Here is an 18,657-nt window from a genome sequence, read left to right as displayed (position 1 = left end):
TCCCAGCCTCACTTCTGCACAGAGCTTTCACTCTGTGGAGTCCCCTCAGAAGAATCCAAATAGGTCCAGGCATTCTTTTTTTTTTTTTTTTTAAAGCGTTATTATGGTGTATTTTGAATATCATAACATCTACCCATTTGAAGTGTACAATTCAGTGGTTTTGAGTAAATTTCCCAAATGGTGCAACTATGACTATAAATCAGTTTGAGAACATTTTCATCACTGCAATAAGATTGTTCCAGGCAGTCTTTACCCAATTTTTCTCCCCTTCTTCTTGCCTATTTGACATCCACATATTTAATATGTACATATACCATCCCAGTCCATCCACCTTGCTGTCAAAAACAAACAAAAAACCCTGGTGATTCTAGGTAAGTAAAGTGCCCAGAGAGGAAAGCTGTGTATGCCAGGCCCGAGAGGAGGGTTTGTCACAGCAGCTGGCCTGGCCTCGGGCCACAAGCAGCTTCCTCTTGGAAGGTGGGGAGGGCTCCAGGACATGGTGTGATGTCCTCACACAGACTCTGCCATGCCTGTAGGAGCCACCAGAGTCAGGTCCAAAGTGAGGCTTGGTAAATGTGAGCTGCGAGGGAGGTAAAGGAGACGGTGGGGACTTGATCTCTGGGGTGGGAGAAGCATCACCGCCAAGGCGGAGGCCAGGTTGTCGTGCCAAACCACAGCAGCAGGCCAGCAGCTCCACCCTCGGCGTCCCTGCCACGTGACCCTGGGCTGCTGACAGAAGCACCCACCCACACCCTGTTCACTGGCCGGAGAACCAGCTTGGTCAGCGTGAGCTGACGTAACTCTTCCAGACCCCGGCCACTCAGCTGGAGCCCATGCTTCGTCTGTGCTCTGACTGTTCTCAACAAAGGCTAACTTGGGAGCACATGGGCATGGAGGGAGGGGGTGGAGCTACTCTGTGGTTTCATCCTGCGTGAGACTTTGGGCAGGCTGTGGCCATGTAGAAACTGCTTAGACCAGACATTGGGTCATTCACCTCTTATGCCCAGACCTGGAGGCCCGAGAGCGGCAGGCCCAGGCCCATGGCAGTGAGGAGGAGGAGGAGAGCCGAAGCACCAGGACATTGGAGCAGGAGGTGAGCGTCCAGGCGTGCCAGCCTAAATCTGTCTGCAGGAAAAGGAGGAGAGTGGGCCTCGGTGGCTTTCGTGGCTGCAGACGGCATGCCCTTTCCCTCTTCTGTGGGATCTGGGTAATCTGTCCAACCCACAGGTTGCTGAGCCATAGCTTGCAGGTGGAGCCTCCCAGGGACCTTCACAAGGTGAGCCAACCTGGAATTGGATCTGCACAGAATTGTCACTCCCCCCAACCCCGCTCTGCAGATTGAACGCCTTCGGGAAGAGGGTTCCCGGCAGCTGGAGGAACAGCAGAGGCTGATCCAGGAGCAGATACGCCAGGAGCGGGAGCAGAGGTTGAGAGGTAAGCGTCTCTCACCTCCACGCACCTCCCCTCTGAGGCAGCCCCAAATGCCCAGAGCAGGCACACTGGCTGCTTGGTGGAGTTGCTCTGGAGGCTTCCACCTGCTTGCAACCCTGGGGCCACCTGACTCAGACATACACCACCTGTCCCTTCTTCCCACCACTTCTCTGGGGCCTATTTGTTTTTCACTCTGCCTGGGATCTCCTGGCCCTGTTTGTCTGAGCCCTAAGCAGAGTTGGCTCTATTTTAGAGCAGATCAGTAGAGGAAAGGCTCTGGGATACTTTGTTTCAGTAGAACTATGGCGTTTGCACCTCTGTCTCAACCTTTATTGGCAGAGTGCTAATCGTGGCCTTCAGCAGGCAGCCGGGCAGACCGCCCCTGAGGTGGCAGCTCCTCTGGATGGGGGTGGGATTGCCTCTACCTTCCCCACCAAGCTCATCAGTAGGGAGGGCAGATACTGCCTTTGGTAAGGAGTGACCTTTTATAGGTCTTTGTGTCTCCTTTAGAGAACCTGCTGGCTCCCTCCTATTCTACCTTGCTAATTTTCCCAAAATTTTTAGGAAAGGCAGAAAATCCTGAAGGCAGAGGAACCCCCAAGCTAAAGGTGAGCTAAAGCTAAACTCCCAAGCTAAACCCCCTGTGGGATCCATGAGCCACTGCACACTACCTCTTGTTAGCAAGAACAGATCCTTCTGGGGGCTCAAGGGGTTCTGGCGGGGATGCTGGGCCTCTGGGAGCCAGCACTACCACCCACATCCTTCCATCCTCCCGCTGCCTGGGCATCGGGCTGGCCTCTCAGAGCTCGCCCCGAAAGGCCCCCTTAGCCCTGGCGGTTGCCAGGCAGCACTCCCCAGAAGCCCTGGAAGGGGAGCATCTCATGGGGCCGGAAGTGCGGCTTCCAGTGAGCATGCCACCCTCCCTATCCATTTTCAAGCGGAACACATATTTTTGGTGGTGCTTCCTAGATGACAAGTGCCTGGAAGACCATGAGTGTCGCTCAGAGTGTAAAGCTCAGGTTCGGCGCTGGGACAGTTCAGGCCGAGGTCAGAGTTTAATGGTGGCGCTCACTGATGTCTTTTCAGCTAAAATGGAAGTGCAAGAAAGAAGATGAGTCAAAAGGCGGCTACTCCAGAGATGTCCTTCTACAGCTTTTCCAGAAGGTCTGCCCTGCTGCCTTCCCTCTTTACCATCTCTGTCTACATCTCAGCCAAAACCCCAAATCTCCATGCCTAAACGTTTTCTGCCTCACAGACCGTAGGGCAGCCTAGAGGCTTTCCCCAGCTACGGCCCTCTGGTCCCTGGGTTGCCATGTACCCTCAGGCCAGTGTCGCCTTCCCTGCCCTGCTCTAGTCCTTGCCATCTGGAGTGTGTGGGGAGAGACAAGGTGGGCACTTGGCACAGAAGCCCCATCCCCTTCCCACCTTTGGTGGCAGTCTGAGTCCTCAGTCCTTTGCCCAGCTCTCCTTTGCCATCCTTCCGCATCCCAGCAAAAATCTCCTTTCTTTCCCATCTCTGATCCCTCTCTGGGAAATTAGCAACAAAGCATTATCCCCCAACCAAAAATGCCCCGGCAGGCCTCAGGCCAACCCAAACTTGTCTTGCTCCCGAAGGCTGAGCCATGCTTACTGGGACCCCCTTGTCCTCACAGTATGGAGAGGTGCTCCACCTGGTGCTTTCCAGTAAGAAGGCTGGCACTGCCGTGGTGGAGTTTGCAACCATCAAGGCTGCGGTGAGTGCTGTGGGAGGCTTTGGGGGGCCATGGTGGCCCCACTATTCCAGAGTAGGGAGCCAGTACTGTGGGCCCTCTGAGCTTAGGTATCCACACTCCCAGAGGGCCTCCTCCCACCGATTCCTGGGAGTAGAGGCACAGTGAGTGAAGGTAAGAGCGGGAGAATGCTCTGGGGATGAAGGAGAGCATAGACCGACTGTTCCCTGCTACCTGGCTCCACACCCTCTCCCTTCCTTTGGAAGCTGACATGCCTCCAGGCATGCTTTGCCTCTCCCCCCACTCCCCAGTTAGAAGGCTCGTAGCCCCCACTCACCCATGAGGAGGGTCAAAGTTCAGCCTGTCATTGTGTGAAGGTTGCTTGGTTTTGCCTGGAGGATGAGAGGGCTGGTTCTGAATCTTTTTGCGGGTGTAGAGAGAGCCACTTTATGGCTGATTGGAGCCATGGGACCAAGGCCTGGGTACTGTGTTTGGCAGGAGCTGGCTGTCCAAAATGAAGTGGGCCTGGTTGATAACCCTCTGAAGATTTCCTGGTTGGAGGGACAGCCCCAGGATGTGGGGGGCCCCAGCCACCCAGGACTGTCACAGGTAAGGAACCACACCTCCCTCAGCTGGGTCTGCTCAGGGTTTGAGGGACCTTTTCTGTCTGGGCTCTGCTCAGGGCCCTTTCTTCCCAAATCCAGGTTGTCAGGAGCAGAGTGAGATTGGCAGGTTTGCCAACCTGAACAGGACTGGGATTCTGTTCTGACTCTTTCTGTCTCTGAGTGCCAGGACCCCACCCCGCACAGAATTCTTAGACCTTCCTTTCCCTCCATGTCCCCCGGTCTCCGCCTGGGGCTCCCACCATCACCCAGAGGGGCTTTCCTGGCCCACGGGCTGCTTGGTTGTGGTGTGAAGCACTGGGCATTTCGACTGCCTGCCTGGTGCCGCAGGGAAGGAAGGGGCAGGCAGTGTGAGCAGCTGCTTGCTACCCGGCTCTGGTTCAGTTCTCCAGGTGTGTCCGGGGCTGCCCCGGCAGGGGCCTACTGTCAAGAGGCCAAATCCCTCAGCATCAGCACTGGCTCCCCTGCTGGCCCTGGGGCGCCGCCTGCGCGCTGGCTCTTGGTCCTCATGGCTGCGTGAGGCGTTCTGTTCGGCACCTGCACACGCGCGCACCTGGCCCTGGTTACACCACCCCACTTTGGCGGGACAGAGAGCCTTCGGGCCCAGAGCTGTCCCTTCTCTGAAATGGCCTGCGGATCTGTGTGGGAGCCTCAGGCTGCCATGCTCACAGCCCAACCCGTGGGGGAGAGGTCCCTGGGGGTCCGCAGGGCTTTGCTCTCATTGCCTCAGCCATGCCATCCCTGCTCTCCTGTGCGCTCCTCAGCTGGCTGGGAGGACGGGAAGCTCCCTGGGAGTGTGGCCCAGATCCTGGGCAGAGGAGAAAGATGAACGGGTCGGAGCCCTTCTTTAGAGACCTCATTCCCTGCTGTTAAGTCCCAGCATTTCACAGCCCCAGATGACACTCTATAGGCCATGTTACAAACAACTTTATTCATTTTCTCCTGCATCTGGTGGGGAGGCTTTCAACTCCGCAAGTCCGCGCAGAGGAGGGAAGAGGGAGGCCATAGGCTTGGGTATGCAAGCAGCATGCGTCGAAGCTTCTCTCCCCCTCTGCCAGGCTTGGAGAGGCCTAGCGTGTCAGAACCACGTGACCAGCCAGTGTGGTTCTGGTTTCAAGTCTTCTGGCCAGGCCACAAGCCGGGAGCACTGGCACAGCCTTTGGCCTTGACCAGTGGGCTTGGCCCTGGGCGGCAGGCCCCCATCATCAGGGGGTCCGGGCAAGGCAGAGCTCCCCAATCCTGGTGGAGAATTCCGGAGACCCGCTGAGCTTCTTCACAGTAACAGCCACGAGTTTTGTGTCCGTCCCCTGATCTGGTTCTCCTATGCTCTTGGGGCAGAAAGGGAAATCTGCCACTGTTTCTGCTACATTTCCCAAGGGTTCCCATCACTAATAATTGTGGGAACTCCCCCAAGCACCCCTGTGCCTCTGGCTGGCAGTCCCTACAGCCTCCTTCCTCGGGCTCAGGGCGTGCTCTGGGCAGCAGCGTTGGCAGCTTGTCTCTCTTGTCCCTTCGGCAAATGATTTGTTTGGCCTTCCCCGAGTTGTACTCTGCACCTCTACCTGCCTCGCTCTTCCTACTCTGCCAGCCCCTCCCCTCCCCTGCAGGGCCTGGTTGTCCCCCTCGCCCACCGTGGCCCTCGTGGCTCCAGGCTGTGGCCTAGACCCATGCTGCCCACTAGGGCTTTCTCCAGTGATGTTCATGTTCAGCCCGCACTGTCCAATGTGGTAGCCATTCGTCACGTGTGGCTGTTGGACATTTGAAACGTGGCTAGTGCAACCAAGGAACTAAATTTTTAATTTTACTTAGTTTCAATGTGAACAGCCACATGTAGCTAGTGGGGGGGACCACTTTTGTCTAGTCCTGTCCTGTGATGTCTATTAACAGTGGCTTCAGAGGGGCTGGTGCAGGGCACCTGTCTGACCTGCACAGTCTGCATGGCCTCCACTCCCTGAGACCCCTTGTGCTGCCATCCCCCTCTGCTGGCCTCTGCCCCGTTCCTGTGGTTACAGGCGTGGCCTCCCTTTCCCAGCCTAGCCAACTGCCTTCAGGGCTCCTGCCAGCAAGTGCCCCCTCCACAGCATTTCCAGCTTGCCTCTGTCCTTCTGTCCCTCCGCTCTGGGGTGACCTGGAGGACTGTTCAGGACCCGGAGGGCAGGCAGGATCCTGGATTCCTATCCCTACCTTTTTCTTAATCTGCAGCTGCACCCTCTTTCCAGGCTTCCAGCTCTTCCAGTTACCCCACCTCTGCCCACCCGCACCCCATTCAGAAGCCAGGTTCACTCGGAAATTGCTCCCTCAGCATCTGTAGAACTTCCTCAAGAAGTGAAATCCCCAGGTCCACTTTGAAGGAGAAGAAGGGATCACTGAGGTCTGGAGCAGGTGTCCCCTGGAAGGAGGGAGTGTCCAGAAGGTTGTCCTCAGAGTAGTGGTGGAAGGTGCCCGCCAGGGAGAGCGCCGAGGGCAGGGTGGCCGAGTAGGCAGCGGTGTAGGCAGCGGGGGGCTCCAGGATGTTGGGGCAGCTGGAGCTCTCTCGGTAGAGGCGGGGAGGCTTGGGTGGGGCCAGCAGGGTGGCCCGGGGCTGCTCGTCCCCCCACAGGGGCAGGCGCCGGCCATCTGGCCGCCCTCGCAACTCCCGGATGACCTCTCGGTTGCTGTATTCCTCGTGATCCCCACCAGCTGTGCTCGCCTGGCTGAGCACACTGCCCTGTCGCCGGAGTCGCCTCGGCCGCCCTAGGCTCAGCCGCTTGAAGAAGGAGGCGTTGCGGAAGGAGCCTTTCCGCCAGGTCTCCATGGCACCCAGGGGAGCCAGCAGACGAGCCTGGTACCTCAGCAGCCCAGTTCAAGAGTAGCTGGGGACCATTAGGTTCCCGCTGGAGCAGTGACTGGCAAGAACCAGGGGACAGCCCTAGTGGGCTAGAAGCATGGACTTTTGGCCAGCATCTTAGACGGTGGCAAGAGGTCCTGGCAAGAGGGTGCTTTTGTCCGGGAGAGCAGAAAGGTGGGAGTTCCTGGCGACAGGAGTTTCCCAGAGGGACAGGAGTGGCCTGGTTACTTGATCGGGCAGTGGGGAAAAACGCCAAGAGGAAGAAGCAGCACTTACTGGAGTCGGAGTGCGGGCAGCCCCGCCGAGGTGCCAGAGATGGATCTCTCGGTGCTAGAGCCGCCTGGACTGCTTCCCTGGCGGCGGCCGCTCCGGGTGGACCCGAGCTCACCTGGCCTCTCCGCCGCAGCTCCCGGACTCTTGATTAGTGGCTTGGCTGTTTGTGCCGGCGTGTGGCAGTGGGGATGTGTTGTTTTCAGGTGACTCAGTCAGGTGGGAAGCCAGGTTTCATGCTCTTAGGTAATTGCAGCATCCGCGGGCCAGGATTGGGCCAGCTGTGGCCAACACCCTAGGGCACTGGGGAGCCTCGGATTCCCCTGAGGACTCTCTGGGGGCAGCCCTGCTTTGTGTGTCACCACGTTGCTCATTTTTTCCCCCACAGCCTCTCTGCCTGGGGCCCTAGCCCATGGGCCTGGATCCCCAACCCCCCTCCTGCCCCCCAAGTGTCCGGGAGGGACGAGCCCAAGGAGGGTGGGAATTAATTGAAAGGCAGGCATGTGGAACAGTTGTTGGAGAAGGAAGAGAGACCTGTCACTAGTGTGGGTGACTCAGTCCTGGGGCCTGTGACAGGCCCTCCTTAACCAAGACTTAAGGTATGAGAAGGAAGGGATAGAGGGTGTGTTAACGGGAAGCAGCCCCATGCCTGGAAAGGGCTGGCTCCTCCCACGGCTGGGCTCAGGGCACGGGGTGACTCTGAAGATCGCTCTGCAGAGCAGCCTTACCTTGGGGAGGGAGGACTGCTCTCCCCTGGCCTGAGGCCTGACAGCCAGTCTGGCAGTTCCTCATCTTCCTGGATTTACTCCCGTAGCCTCAGGGCAGGAGAGAGCAGTTGAGGGCCCTGGTCCTGCTGCCTCCTATCCTGCCTTGGGCCACCTGGGCCTTCTTTGGGGTCCCTCCTCTGTGGAAAGGGTTGGGCCACATGGGCTGCCCTGAACTGTCAGCAGTGCCCTGGGCCAAGCGTAGGTAGGTGGGCCTGGCTGGGAGGGCTACTGTCCTCAGAGCTGCCGCAGCCCCCCCGACAGACAAGGAGGCTGGCACTGTCAGAGAAGCAGGGGGATCTGGGCTGAGTCACACTTCCTGGTTCTGTACAGCCCTTACTTCAAACCAGTTGGCCAGGGTCTGGCATCTCAACCCCAGTCACTCCCGTCACATTCCCCAGGTCACTGACCACTGAACTTACTCCGTGAGCGTGCACTCGCTGGGTCTGCCACAGAACAGGGCTCAGCGGTTGGCTCTGCTCCGCAGCCCCCTTGGCCTGGCTCACTTCTGTGCCAACTCAGGTGGGCTTCACACTTCACAAAGCTTCAGCTGTACCGACGGGAGAAGTGATTTCGTTCCCACTGCAGACCTTATCAGGGTGTGGGGTGGGTGGATCTGAGCTCCACTGGAGAGCTGCCTCTCCACCCCACAACACTGGCGCGTTGGGTTGGTTGTTTATTATTCTTTTGATTATGAACATAGAGCACCCTTTAATCCCCTGCACTGCGCTGGCAAGATCATAAAAGAAGGCACTGGGCCCCGCCCTCCTGTAGCCCTGGTGTGTATTTTTAGGAGGCAGGTGGCCTCATGCTTGTTTCTCCTTCTAGTGCGGGGGCTGACTGAGCCTGCGTCTAGGGCAGGGCTCCCTTCTCTGTCCTGGCAGGAGCCAGACCGCGGGGAGGGGGCGGTGCTCTCCTGCCCCTCTGACAGCGCCTTCGCTGGAAACCTGTGAGAAGCCCAAGCCACGGGTGGCCAGAAGGAGTGACAAATAAAGGGCGAGGAGGAAATGAAGGGAGACATGGGCGCCTGGGTGGCTCAGTTGGTTAAGCGACTGCCTTCGGCTCAGGTCAAGATCCTGGAGTCCCAGGATCGAGTCCCGCATCGGGCTCCCTGTTCGGCAGGGAGTCTGCTTCTCCCTCTGACCCTCCTCCCTCTCACGCTCTCTGTCTCTCATTGTCTCTCTCTCAAATAAATAAATAAAATCTTTAAAAAAAAAAAAAAAAAATGAAGGGAGACAGGGCCTGGCTGGCGCACGCAGTGATTCAGCCTGAGAAGATGGAGCAGGGCTGACTGTTGATGGAAGGCCTGGGGGCTGCTTGTGATGGGTGGGAGGAGAGCCCGCGGAGAAGTACCGGGCAGCCTCACTCCTTGACTCAGGACTGTAGTTCTGCCTAGGCCCAGTCCTCCAAGTCTGGAGTGGGGGGCTGCGCCCTGCTACCCTGACCGTCCCCCGGTCGCCTCTGTCCCCTAGGGCTCAGTGCTGTCCGAGAGGGACTATGAGAGCCTCGTCATGATGCGCATGCGCCAGGCGGCTGAGCGTCAACAGCTGATCACCCAGATGCAGCGGGAGGATGAGGTGGGGCAGCCCACGTAGCCTCCTGCCTCCAGCCCACAGCCCACTCACCCACGGCCCTCTTCTTGAACGTCACCAATAAACTTTTTTTTTTTTTTTTAACAAGAGTCTACCTCTATTGTATCTGTAGGTGTTGGGTGCTGGCCCGCCCAAGCGTGGCCCTGGTGGGCTCTGCCTGAGAGGGTTCCACCCAGGCCTGGCTCTTCCTCCCCAGGCGTGAGCAGACCCCCAGGGAGGTGCTCTGCACGGTGAGAGTCAGTGAGCCGGCAGAGCAGAGGGGCAACCACTCATCACAGGCCTTTATTGGCTTGGACTAGCTACACAGGACCCTCCCGCCCAGTCCTGGGGCCGTGCTCCTGGGGGGCTCCCAGTTCCTGGCCAGGGACAGCCTGGCTCTTTCGGGCCCCTCAGCCTGCCCACAGGACATGGCCTCCTCCAGGGCTCTCAGCCAGGCCGAGAAGCTGGAGGGGCAGCTGAGAGCACCAGGGCAAGGGCCCTGCCCTCTCCCCCTGGCTGAGGCATGTTTCAGAAAAGGCCATTCACTGCCCAGTGGGGCCAGGCTAAGGAAAATGACAATTTGGGAAGAGAGTGAATGGGGACTCAGGATCAGGGCCCACGGCAACCGCTCAAGAAAGGGGTGCTCTGTGTGCTCCTCAGTGGGAGAGGGTCACTCCTTGTGCAGGCACCACACCAGCGTCTGGCCCACCCCTGTCATGCTCAGCACACGGAAGCCCCTGCGTTCCAGTTTGTCCAGGACGATGCGAGGAGGATCGCTGACAAAGTACTCATAACTGTGAAGAGAAGGGGGGGGGGGGAAGGACAGCCTGAGGGCGCACAGAGCGCCGATTCCTCGCACACAGCTAATGTCTGCTGCTGAGGAGGCCTGGTCAGGGATCCTGGTAGTGACTGGTATTGGCTGCGTGCCTTCTAGGTGCCCGGCTAAGTGCACACTCCCTGCCCCCTCCCCTGCTAAGCACTTGACTTGTATAGCTTGTTTCTTCCTCCCGACAACCTAAGGAAAGTACCATGATTGTTCCCATTTTATAAATACGAAATCTTGGGAGGGGATGGGTAGCTTTCCAAATGTCCTATGGATTGTAGAGCCCATGTTAGTCTGATGACAGCCCCATGTGCGCTGGGCCACTGCACTATTCAGGAGGAATGGCCCGTTCTCTCCAGGGTCCTCCCCCACGGCTCTGCCCCCTCTTGCTGCCCTGCCTGTCCCACAGTCCTGGAGCAACAGGTTGGCCCCTAATAGCTCTGGCTCTGGGTGCTGCCCCCCTAGCACAGAGAATGCTGTCCCTTCTTTCAGGGTTGATTGATGATGAAGGGTTGTCAGGTAAAGGGCTCAAGCCCCAAGCTGGGCATCTTGAGACAAGTGCCTCATGGTAAAGGAATGGGGTTGGCTTCAGCCCTCCAACCCTGACCCAAGGGGCTGGGGCCAGCTTGCCTCCTCTTTCCCCTCTTTGAACTGGGGCTCATTCTTGGAGCACTTGTCACGAGTTCCACAGCTGTGGAGCTGGTGTGCACGCCAGGGGACGTGGCCAAGTCCCCAGGCAGCAGCTGAGCTGGAAGGAGGACCCAGGCTGCCTGCTGCCTGTTTGTAGAGTTCAGCTTTCTTACTCAGCCAGCTCGAGAGAAACCTTTCTCTCTGTGCCTTTCTTTGTCTTGGTGGAGTCCAGCTCCGAGATGAGAGGGCAGGGCAAGGAACAGTCCACTTATGGAGTCCTCTACCAGCTGGACTCTGTCCTGGGGTTCCCTTGTGAAGGGAGGGCCAGTGAGAGCTTTCAGAGCAAGCCTGGGGGCTGCGGTGAAGCTGCAGACAGGACTGACCCCACAGAGGACAGATCCCCATGATGCAGGCAGGGCCTCTGACGCTAGGCAGTGGCGTCATCCCTGGGCTTGGCTGCGTAAAGGAAACGGGCAGGTCTCGGGGCCGGCAGGGAGAAGATCCTCAGGAATGCCACTACTTACAAGTTGTTTCCCAAGGCGCTTCTCTTTGAGGCCCCCAGATACTGCATCAGCTCTGGATCTGAGTGCTCATCGCCCACTATGGTAGGGCCCACCTCCTGCAAGATAAGCCACAGTGGCTGCTTGGCTGGCTGCCAGGGAGAGGTGGAGGGTCTCTCTGTCCTTCCTCCCCTGCCTGCTGGCCCTGAGCCAGTTTCAGTTCAAGGCCGGACAGGGTGCAGAGGAACACTGGGGGCTGAGCACGAGCTGGGAAAGGGTGGAGCCCTGAGTGAGCAGGCTTGGCAATGTGAGGCGTCCCTGGCCCCTCCAAGCTGAGCTGGACATTGCCTGCCTCCTGGCAACTTCCTGCCAGGTATCACTATCCATGTTTGTATGTGTCAGAATCACCTGGAAAACAGAAATGAAAACAGGTCCACACAAAAACTTGTACAGGGGTGTTCATAGCAGCATTATGCACAAGACCCCAAAAGGGGAAACAGCTTAAGTGTTTGTCAACTGTGATGTAGCTGTGATGTAGCTAGACGATGGGATCTTATTTGGCAAAACAGGAATGAGTACCGACGCATCCTACAATATGGATGAACCTTGAAAACGTAAAAGTGAAAGAAGCCAGGCACGAAAGTAGATTAGTGGTTATCTAGGGCTGGGGGGCTCAGAGGCAGTGAGGAGTGACTGCTAAGATACAGGGCATGGGTACAGGGTGTCTTTTCAAGGGGATGGAAATGTTCTAAAATTGATTAGGTGATAGCTGTACAACTCCTGAGCATGCTTTAAAAAAATACTGAATTGTACACTTTAAATTGGTGCATTCTGTGACATGTATGCTATATATCAGTAAAGCTGTTCTATTTATTAAAAAAAAAAAAAAAAAAATCCCCTGAAGAGCACTGAATTCCTAAGCCTCAGGCTTAGAGAGTGTTTTGGAAGGTCTGGGAAGGGGCCCAGGAGTGCACATTTTAACTGCCCAAGTAACTGGTTCTCAAACCACTGCCCTAGGTCACCGCCAAGACCTCGCCTGTCCCATGGCGACCCCTCCCCCCACCCGCTATCTCCATCTCAAAGGAGCTGTGCACGTGCTGATGGATCACCCAAGCACCTCGGTAGTGGGAAAGGACGGAGGTGCTGGCTGGGGTGCCCAGTCGTACCATTCTGAAGTTAAAAGGGGATTCCTGGGGCGACCAGCACCGTCTTGGACGAGGAAATTTCACCCAGAGACAGGGGCGTCACTTCTGACTCCGGAATGGTCTCCCCACCTCTAACCACAGGGCCTGTCTCCCCCTTCTTTCTCTCCTAAAGACTTTCTGGAAGTGCCTGAGGGTGCTATTAGTGGCTGTGCATGGGCCAGGCACTTGGCATATGTGTTTTAGCGTCCTAGCATGTCCTTTTCTTTTCCAAACCTCTTTCCCCCCAAATATTTCCACTCCCACCCACCCACCCCGTAACCCCTACGGAGCTGCTCTGTGTAGAGCAGTGGGTGCTGCACTCTGAGGCCAGGGCTTCCTGGCTTCCTCGGGCGGGCAGGTAGGACAGGAGCCGCAAGCGCCCCGAGCCCACTCGGCCGCGGGGACGCACGCACCCCACCCGCTTTGCGGCACTGGAAGCACCGGCCGGCCAGAACTCCCCGAATCCTGCGATCCCGGCTGAGTGCGCTCCCCAGCCTCCGACCCGCGGCCCGAGGGGGCGTGTCCCGGGCGGCTTCCGGGTCCAGTCACTGGCGGGCGCTGCCCGAGAGGGAGGCGCCAAGGTGCAGTGGCAGCGCCCTCGGCCCGGGCTCGGGCCCGGCCCCAACCAACTCCATCCCAACTCGCGGGGCGGCGGGTACTCACCAGGCGGATCTGGGTGCTGATGAGCACGTAGGGCATGGTGCGCGCGTCCCGGCCAGGCTCCCACCCAGGGCTTTGGGCTCGGCGCCGACGCCAGCCCCTTGAGCTCTGGGACTGCGACCCGCCGCCCAGAGTCCAGTTACTCCAGCTCTGGCCTCGGGCGGCGCCAATCCCAGTGCACCCGGCCCGTGACGGCCGCGGCCGGCCAATCAGGAGCGGGCGCCCGTGACGCGCCCCCGCACTTGATAATTCGGGCCCGCCTCCTGCCCTCGGGGCCGTGCTCTGGGACCTTGGCGCGCTCCCGCTGCCTGGAGTAGGGGGTGGGCCAGAGGGCTCGGCGGGCTGCGGCGGGCCGTGCTGCAAAGCGGGCGTGTTGACCGTGCGCCCTCTTTCTGCAACACCTCGGGCACTAGGTTCCAAAGTCCTGCTGGTCCCCGCCCCCGTCCCTGTGAAGCAGAGCAGGGAGGAATCGGCGACCCTCCCAAAAGGTCCCTCCCAAGCTCCAGCCCACCCCGACCCAGGGACGCCTCTAAAGCTCTTAGCGGATCCCCACTTCTCGTCCCCAGGACACGTTCTCCGGGGACTCCGTCAGCGCACAGGAGACAGGGGTGGGACGCTTGTGGCTAAAGCTACAATGCCACCTCGTGTGCACTGCGCATTTTCGCCTCCCTGACTGTAATTTCTAGTGCAGCGGCCGAACCTTGCATATCTGCGGCCCCATAGGTAAATCTATAAAGGAACTGAGCGTTTGGTTGTGTGCCAGTCCCGGAGGGATTTAAACCAATGGAATCTGGCCCCCACTTGGGAGAGCTTCCCGCGAAGCTGGAGAGATGGAGCGCACGCGCGGGAAATCGCTAGGCAACACCTGAAGCAGAAAGATTACATCTCCGGCACCAGCCCCCGATGAGAGGGCAGCAAGTGCACCTCGGTGTGTCCACCCCTTCATCTAGATGTTTCAAAATCTGAAAACTCAAAAGATTCTTTACCTGCCTTATGATTGGTTCTCTAAAAAAGCAAAAAGAAACAGCCTGTAACCTTCCCTGGCCCTTGGACAATCTTCTTTGGGCACTTACAGGCCGTGCTCTGTGCCTCCAGCAGCTTGACAGATGTGGAGAGCGCGCAGTAAGGGAAACAGGCAGTTGTAAACCTAAAGGACTCTTACTGGTCTGACTATTGTGTACTCTCTACCCCTATTCTCCACCTCCAAGACTAACAATTTAGCTAGAGAGAGAAGATATTCATGCCTAACGAAGGATTAACAAAAGATTAATACTCAGGGGTGCCCGGGTGGCTCAGTCGTTAAGCGTCTGCCTTCGGCTCAGGTCATGATCCCAGGGTCCTGGGATCGAGCCCCGCATCGGGCTCCCTGCTCCGCTGGAAGCCTGCTTCTCCCTCTCCCACTCCCCCGGCTTGTGTTCCCTCTCTCGCTGTGTCTCTCTCTGTCAAAAAATAAATAAAATCTTAAAAAAAAAAAAAAGATTAATACTCAGGACATATAAAGAACTCCTTCAAATCGACAATAAAAAGATAAATCAATAGAAAAAAACAGGGCAAATGACTTGAATAGGCATTTTCAAAACAGGGAACGGAAGTGGCCAATAAACTGATAACACGATGTTCAATATCATTAGAAATCCCAGAAATGCGGGGCGCCTGGGTGGCTCAGTTGTTAAGTGTCTGCCTTCGGCTCAGTCATGATCCCAGGGTCCTGGGATCGAGTCCCACATCTGGTTCTCTGCTCAGCGGGAAGCCTGCTTCTCCCTCTCCCCCTCCCCCTGCTTGTGTTCCCTCTCTCGCTGTGTCTCTCTCTGTCAGATAAATAAATAAAATCTTAAAAAAAAAAAGAAATCCCAGAAATGCAAATCAAACTATATTTTATTTTTTAAAGATTCATTTATTTATATTATAGAGAGACAGAGAGAGTGAACACCAGGGGGTTGGGAGAAGGGGAGAATCTCAAGCAGACTCTGAGCTGAGCTCTGAGCCCACACGGGGCTTGATCCCACCACCCTGAGATCATGACCTGAGCCGAAACCAAGAATCTGAGGCTTAACCAGGTGCCCCTCAGACTACGTTTTAAACCACAATGAGATACTACTTTGATTTGCTAAATAAATAAATCTGTAAACATTGAGTATTGGTGAAAAGGTCTAACAACTAGAACACTACTGTTGGGATTGCAAAGTGTTATGATTGATACAATCACCTTGGAAAACAGCTTGGCATCATCTAGCAAAGCTGAAGTTGTGCATGGATATGACCCAGCTACATCTCTCCTCAATAAACCTCAAGAAAACTCACTCATCAGGATGCACGTATAAGAATATTCATAACAGCACTGTTTGTACTTGGCAAAAAAACGGAAACAGTCCTTACGTCTATCAAAAGTGGAGTTAAGGGCACCTGGGTGGCTCAGAAGGTTGAGCGTCTGCCTTCGGCTCAGGTCGTGATCTCAGGGTCCTGGAATTGAGTCCCGCATTGGGCTCCCTGCTCCTTGGGAGCCTGCTTCTCCCTCTGCCTCTCTCTCTGTGTCTCTAATGAATAAATAAATAAAATCTTAAAAAAAAAAAGTGGAGTTAAGTTTTTGGTTGATTGATACAATGGGAACTGCATAGCAATGAAAAATGCTAAGTGCAAAAGTAAATTGTGGAAAAATAGAGATTGATTCTACTTAAAGCTCAAAACTTGCAAAATAAAATAATACATTGGGGATAAAAAACATGGTTAAATTACACTTCAATAAAAAAATATGTGGTTGATTATAAAGAAGAGTAAGGGAATGATAAATGTAATATTCAGGGCAGTGTTTACCTCTGAGAGAAGTGAGAGGGACCAGGCAGGGACAGCCATGCAGGAGTCTTACAAGGCAATAGTGATGTTCTCTTTCTCACACTAGCACCTGGATGCTAAGGGTTATACATGTCCTCAATCTTTATTGTATTATATGTATTATAAATACCCTTTTGTAGGTATTAAATATTTAATAAGAACAATTTTTTAAGTGTCAAGTACACTAGTGTTTAGACCCAGGGGGTAAGGCCACCATCCCAAGGCGTTTGACTATGTTGCCTCTCTTGGAAGAGCCCGGTGCGTAGCTGAGCCTTGCCTGTTCGGGGCAGAGATGAGAGCAGGAATTTGGGGGCTGCTCTGCTCTCCTCTCTCAGGCTGGGCCGGGGTGAGGAGGAGACAGGAAGGCAGTGCATATCTCAGGCTGCCAGGGTTTTATTACATTTGCAAAACTGGTCTGCCGATGCCACATAAGATAGAGAGCTCTATCCAGAATCACCCACCCTGCTGCTGAGCGCTCTGGCGGCCACATGCCCACAGATAACATCTTTAATATCCAGAGGGAAATGAATTCCCCCGCTTGGTCTGCCCATCTGGCCTCGCCTCTTGCCACAGTCAGTTTATCTGGCAGATCTTCCTCCCCTGCAGAAAGAGGAGAGATTGTTCTTCCACAAGTCAGGTTTTCATCATGAAGGCATTGTCTAAGTGGTCGGGCCTGGATATTGGTTATTCCTTCTTTCCTTCCTTCCTCCACATTCAGCTTCTATGGGTGGCTTCTGCATTGGAGCTCAGGGAATGTGGAGATGAATTGAGCATGAACCCCAACCTGGAAGAGTGAACACTCCAGTTGGGTAGCCAGACTAGAAAGCAAATAATCGTGCAACCAAGTGTAATGGAGGTAAACCAAGCCTCAGGAGCAAAGAAAAATAAAAAGATTAAGTCCACCAAGGTGGTAGTCTGGGAAGGTTCTGCAAAGGAAATGACTTTTAATTCTCTCCAAAAGTTATTATTTTTTCTTAATACTAAAGAAACATGCTTATCTCAGAAAAATGAGAACAAAATTATGGAAAAAGTGTATTAAAAACACTCTTTTCTCACCACCAAGACAATTATAGTTCGTGTATCTCAGAAGATACCAATTGAATTGAATCCTTAAAAATGAGTAGAAGGTTTTGGTAAATTTCTATTCCTTAAGCTGTAGGGTAGGAACCTTGTTGCCTTTATTCTAAAGATTTTATTTATTTATTTGACAGAGAGATAGAAGAGCACAAGCAGAGGGAATGGCAGAGGGAGAAGAAGAAGCAGGCTCTGCGCTGAGCAGGGAGCCCGATGCGGGACTCGATCCCAGGACCCCGGGATCATGACCTGAGCTTCAAAGGCAGACGCTTAACCATCTGAGCCACCCAGGCGCCCCCTTGTTGCCTTTAAATTGTTCTTTACAATGTACATTACATTAAATGTACTCTCTTATTTGTAAAAGATCTCACATATAAAGGGTAAATAAATACAATATCTAGTCAAGGATTTGAGGATTCGTTTAGATAATCCACCTGTCACCAAACGAAATTTTAACTTGAAAGAAATGCTGGTGGTAACACTGGAATCGTAGTACTGTAATTTCAGTTTTTAAAATTATAAGAAGTTGCATAAAATCTCAAAATGGAATTTTAAAAATGGATGGGTAGGGGCATCTGGGTGGCTCAGTCATTAAGCGTCTTGCCTTCGGCGAGAGTCATGATCCCAGGGTCCTGAGGTTGGGCTCCCTGGTGGGCGGGAAGCCTGCTTCTCCCTCTGCCCCTGCTTGTGTTCCCTCTCTTGCTGTCTCTCTCTGTCAAATAAATAAATAAATAACATCTTAAAAAAAAAAAAAAATCGATGGGTAATGGTGGTGTTAACCTTAAAACTGCTAGTTATTTTCCGAGCAAAAACATAGGTTTATTCAGGAATAGCACAGGTTTGTGATCCAGGACAAGGAAGCTACAACAAAACCATAGGCAAGTTCAACAAAAAAAGGAGAGGAATGTTATTTGATGGAAAAGAAGGAGGAAGTTGGGAGGAGTTGTTTTGAACACCAATCCATTGGAGTGTAGCAAGAGTTTAGGGTGATGATGGTTTTTCATTGGCTGAATTGCAGGGGCAGCTGATTTATTGCAGGTGATGCAATGTACATCTTTCTCTGTGGGAGCCTGTAATTTATGATTCTCTTCTGTTGAGATTCTTCTGTTAGGGGTCTGTAATTGACAATTCTTCCTGTAATTGACATAAGGTTGCCCCTTCCAGTCTTCCCTTCTAGCAGCCTGTGCCTACATTAGTGGTTTCCCTTTATTAATTTTCACAGTGGGCACAGAAATCCTGAAAAATACAGCTTAAAAAAAAAAAAATGAAATGGTATGGGGCGCCTGGGTGGCTCAGTTGGTTGAGCGACTGCCTTCGGCTCAGGTCATGATCCTGGAGTCCCGGGATCGAGTCCTGCATCGGGATCGAGTCCTGCATCGGGCTCTCTGCTCGGCAGGGAGTCTGCTTCTCCCTCTGACCCTCCTCCCTCTCATGCTCTCTGTCTCTCATTCTCTCTCTCTCAAATAAATAAATAAAATCTAAAAAAAAAAAAAAAAAGAAATGGTATCTGAACCAATTTAAGCAACTAGAGATCAACTCAAGTTTCAGCCTCACCCAAGTGCTTAAAAAACGTCATCATTAGAGGAATGAATTTCATTTACCATTCTGGAAATGGAAAAACAGTATATAACCCTGTTCTTGATTAAGGTACTACGGATAATGTAAGTTTAAGATTTTTTTAGTGCTGGGGTTTGCATCTGTCACGAGTTTTTAAGTGTCAACCGGCAGAAGCTGGCCCTGGTGACTCCGGGACCTCTTGTAG

The 18,657-nt window shown here is 54.4% G+C and overlaps 3 protein-coding genes across 6 annotated transcripts in view; 1 reads left to right on the top strand and 2 right to left on the bottom strand.

Moving 5' to 3' along the window:
• Positions 1–9,378, top strand: part of DNAJC17 (DnaJ heat shock protein family (Hsp40) member C17) — a 35,961-nt gene extending 26,583 nt beyond the window's left edge. Inside the window, exons 5-11 of one of the 4 annotated variants that reach the window (XR_004677391.1) lie at positions 1,008–1,093; positions 1,338–1,434; positions 1,996–2,039; positions 2,518–2,595; positions 3,046–3,164; positions 3,639–3,749; positions 9,097–9,378. Coding sequence is in view for 2 of the 4 variants with exons in the window: in XM_034994811.1 (XP_034850702.1) it covers positions 1,008–1,093; positions 1,338–1,434; positions 1,996–2,039; positions 2,518–2,595; positions 3,084–3,164; positions 3,639–3,749; positions 9,097–9,219 (620 nt within the window). In the remaining 2 variants the exon portion in view is untranslated. Of the gene's footprint in view, positions 1–1,007; positions 1,094–1,337; positions 1,435–1,995; positions 2,040–2,517; positions 2,596–3,045; positions 3,165–3,638; positions 3,750–8,025; positions 8,734–9,096 lie in introns of those variants that run through there. The other 3 variants (XR_004677392.1, XM_034994811.1, XM_034994812.1) reach the window with 3 other exon arrangements.
• CUNH15orf62 (chromosome unknown C15orf62 homolog) lies at positions 4,673–8,031 on the bottom strand. The gene has a single exon (XM_034994813.1). It carries the CDS (start codon positions 6,555–6,557, stop codon positions 6,030–6,032), a length of 528 nt encoding a protein of 175 aa, XP_034850704.1. The 5' UTR covers positions 6,558–8,031; the 3' UTR covers positions 4,673–6,029.
• Positions 9,379–9,476: 98 nt separating the features above from the next.
• Positions 9,477–13,181, bottom strand: GCHFR (GTP cyclohydrolase I feedback regulator). Its single transcript, XM_034994815.1, has 3 exons — positions 12,996–13,181; positions 11,173–11,267; positions 9,477–9,989 (listed from the first exon to the last, which is right to left on the bottom strand). The coding sequence occupies exons 1-3, from the start codon at positions 13,029–13,031 to the stop codon at positions 9,866–9,868; spliced, it is 255 nt and encodes an 84-aa protein (XP_034850706.1). The 5' UTR covers positions 13,032–13,181; the 3' UTR covers positions 9,477–9,865.
• Positions 13,182–18,657: the final 5,476 nt, after the last annotated feature.

This window comes from Mirounga leonina, unplaced genomic scaffold (assembly GCF_011800145.1).
Source record: "Mirounga leonina isolate KUSES-001 unplaced genomic scaffold, KU_Mleo_1.0 Mir_91, whole genome shotgun sequence".
NCBI lineage: Eukaryota > Metazoa > Chordata > Mammalia > Carnivora > Phocidae > Mirounga > Mirounga leonina.
Note: the sequence above shows the minus strand (reverse complement) of the source record. Positions and strands in the feature narration are given on the sequence as shown.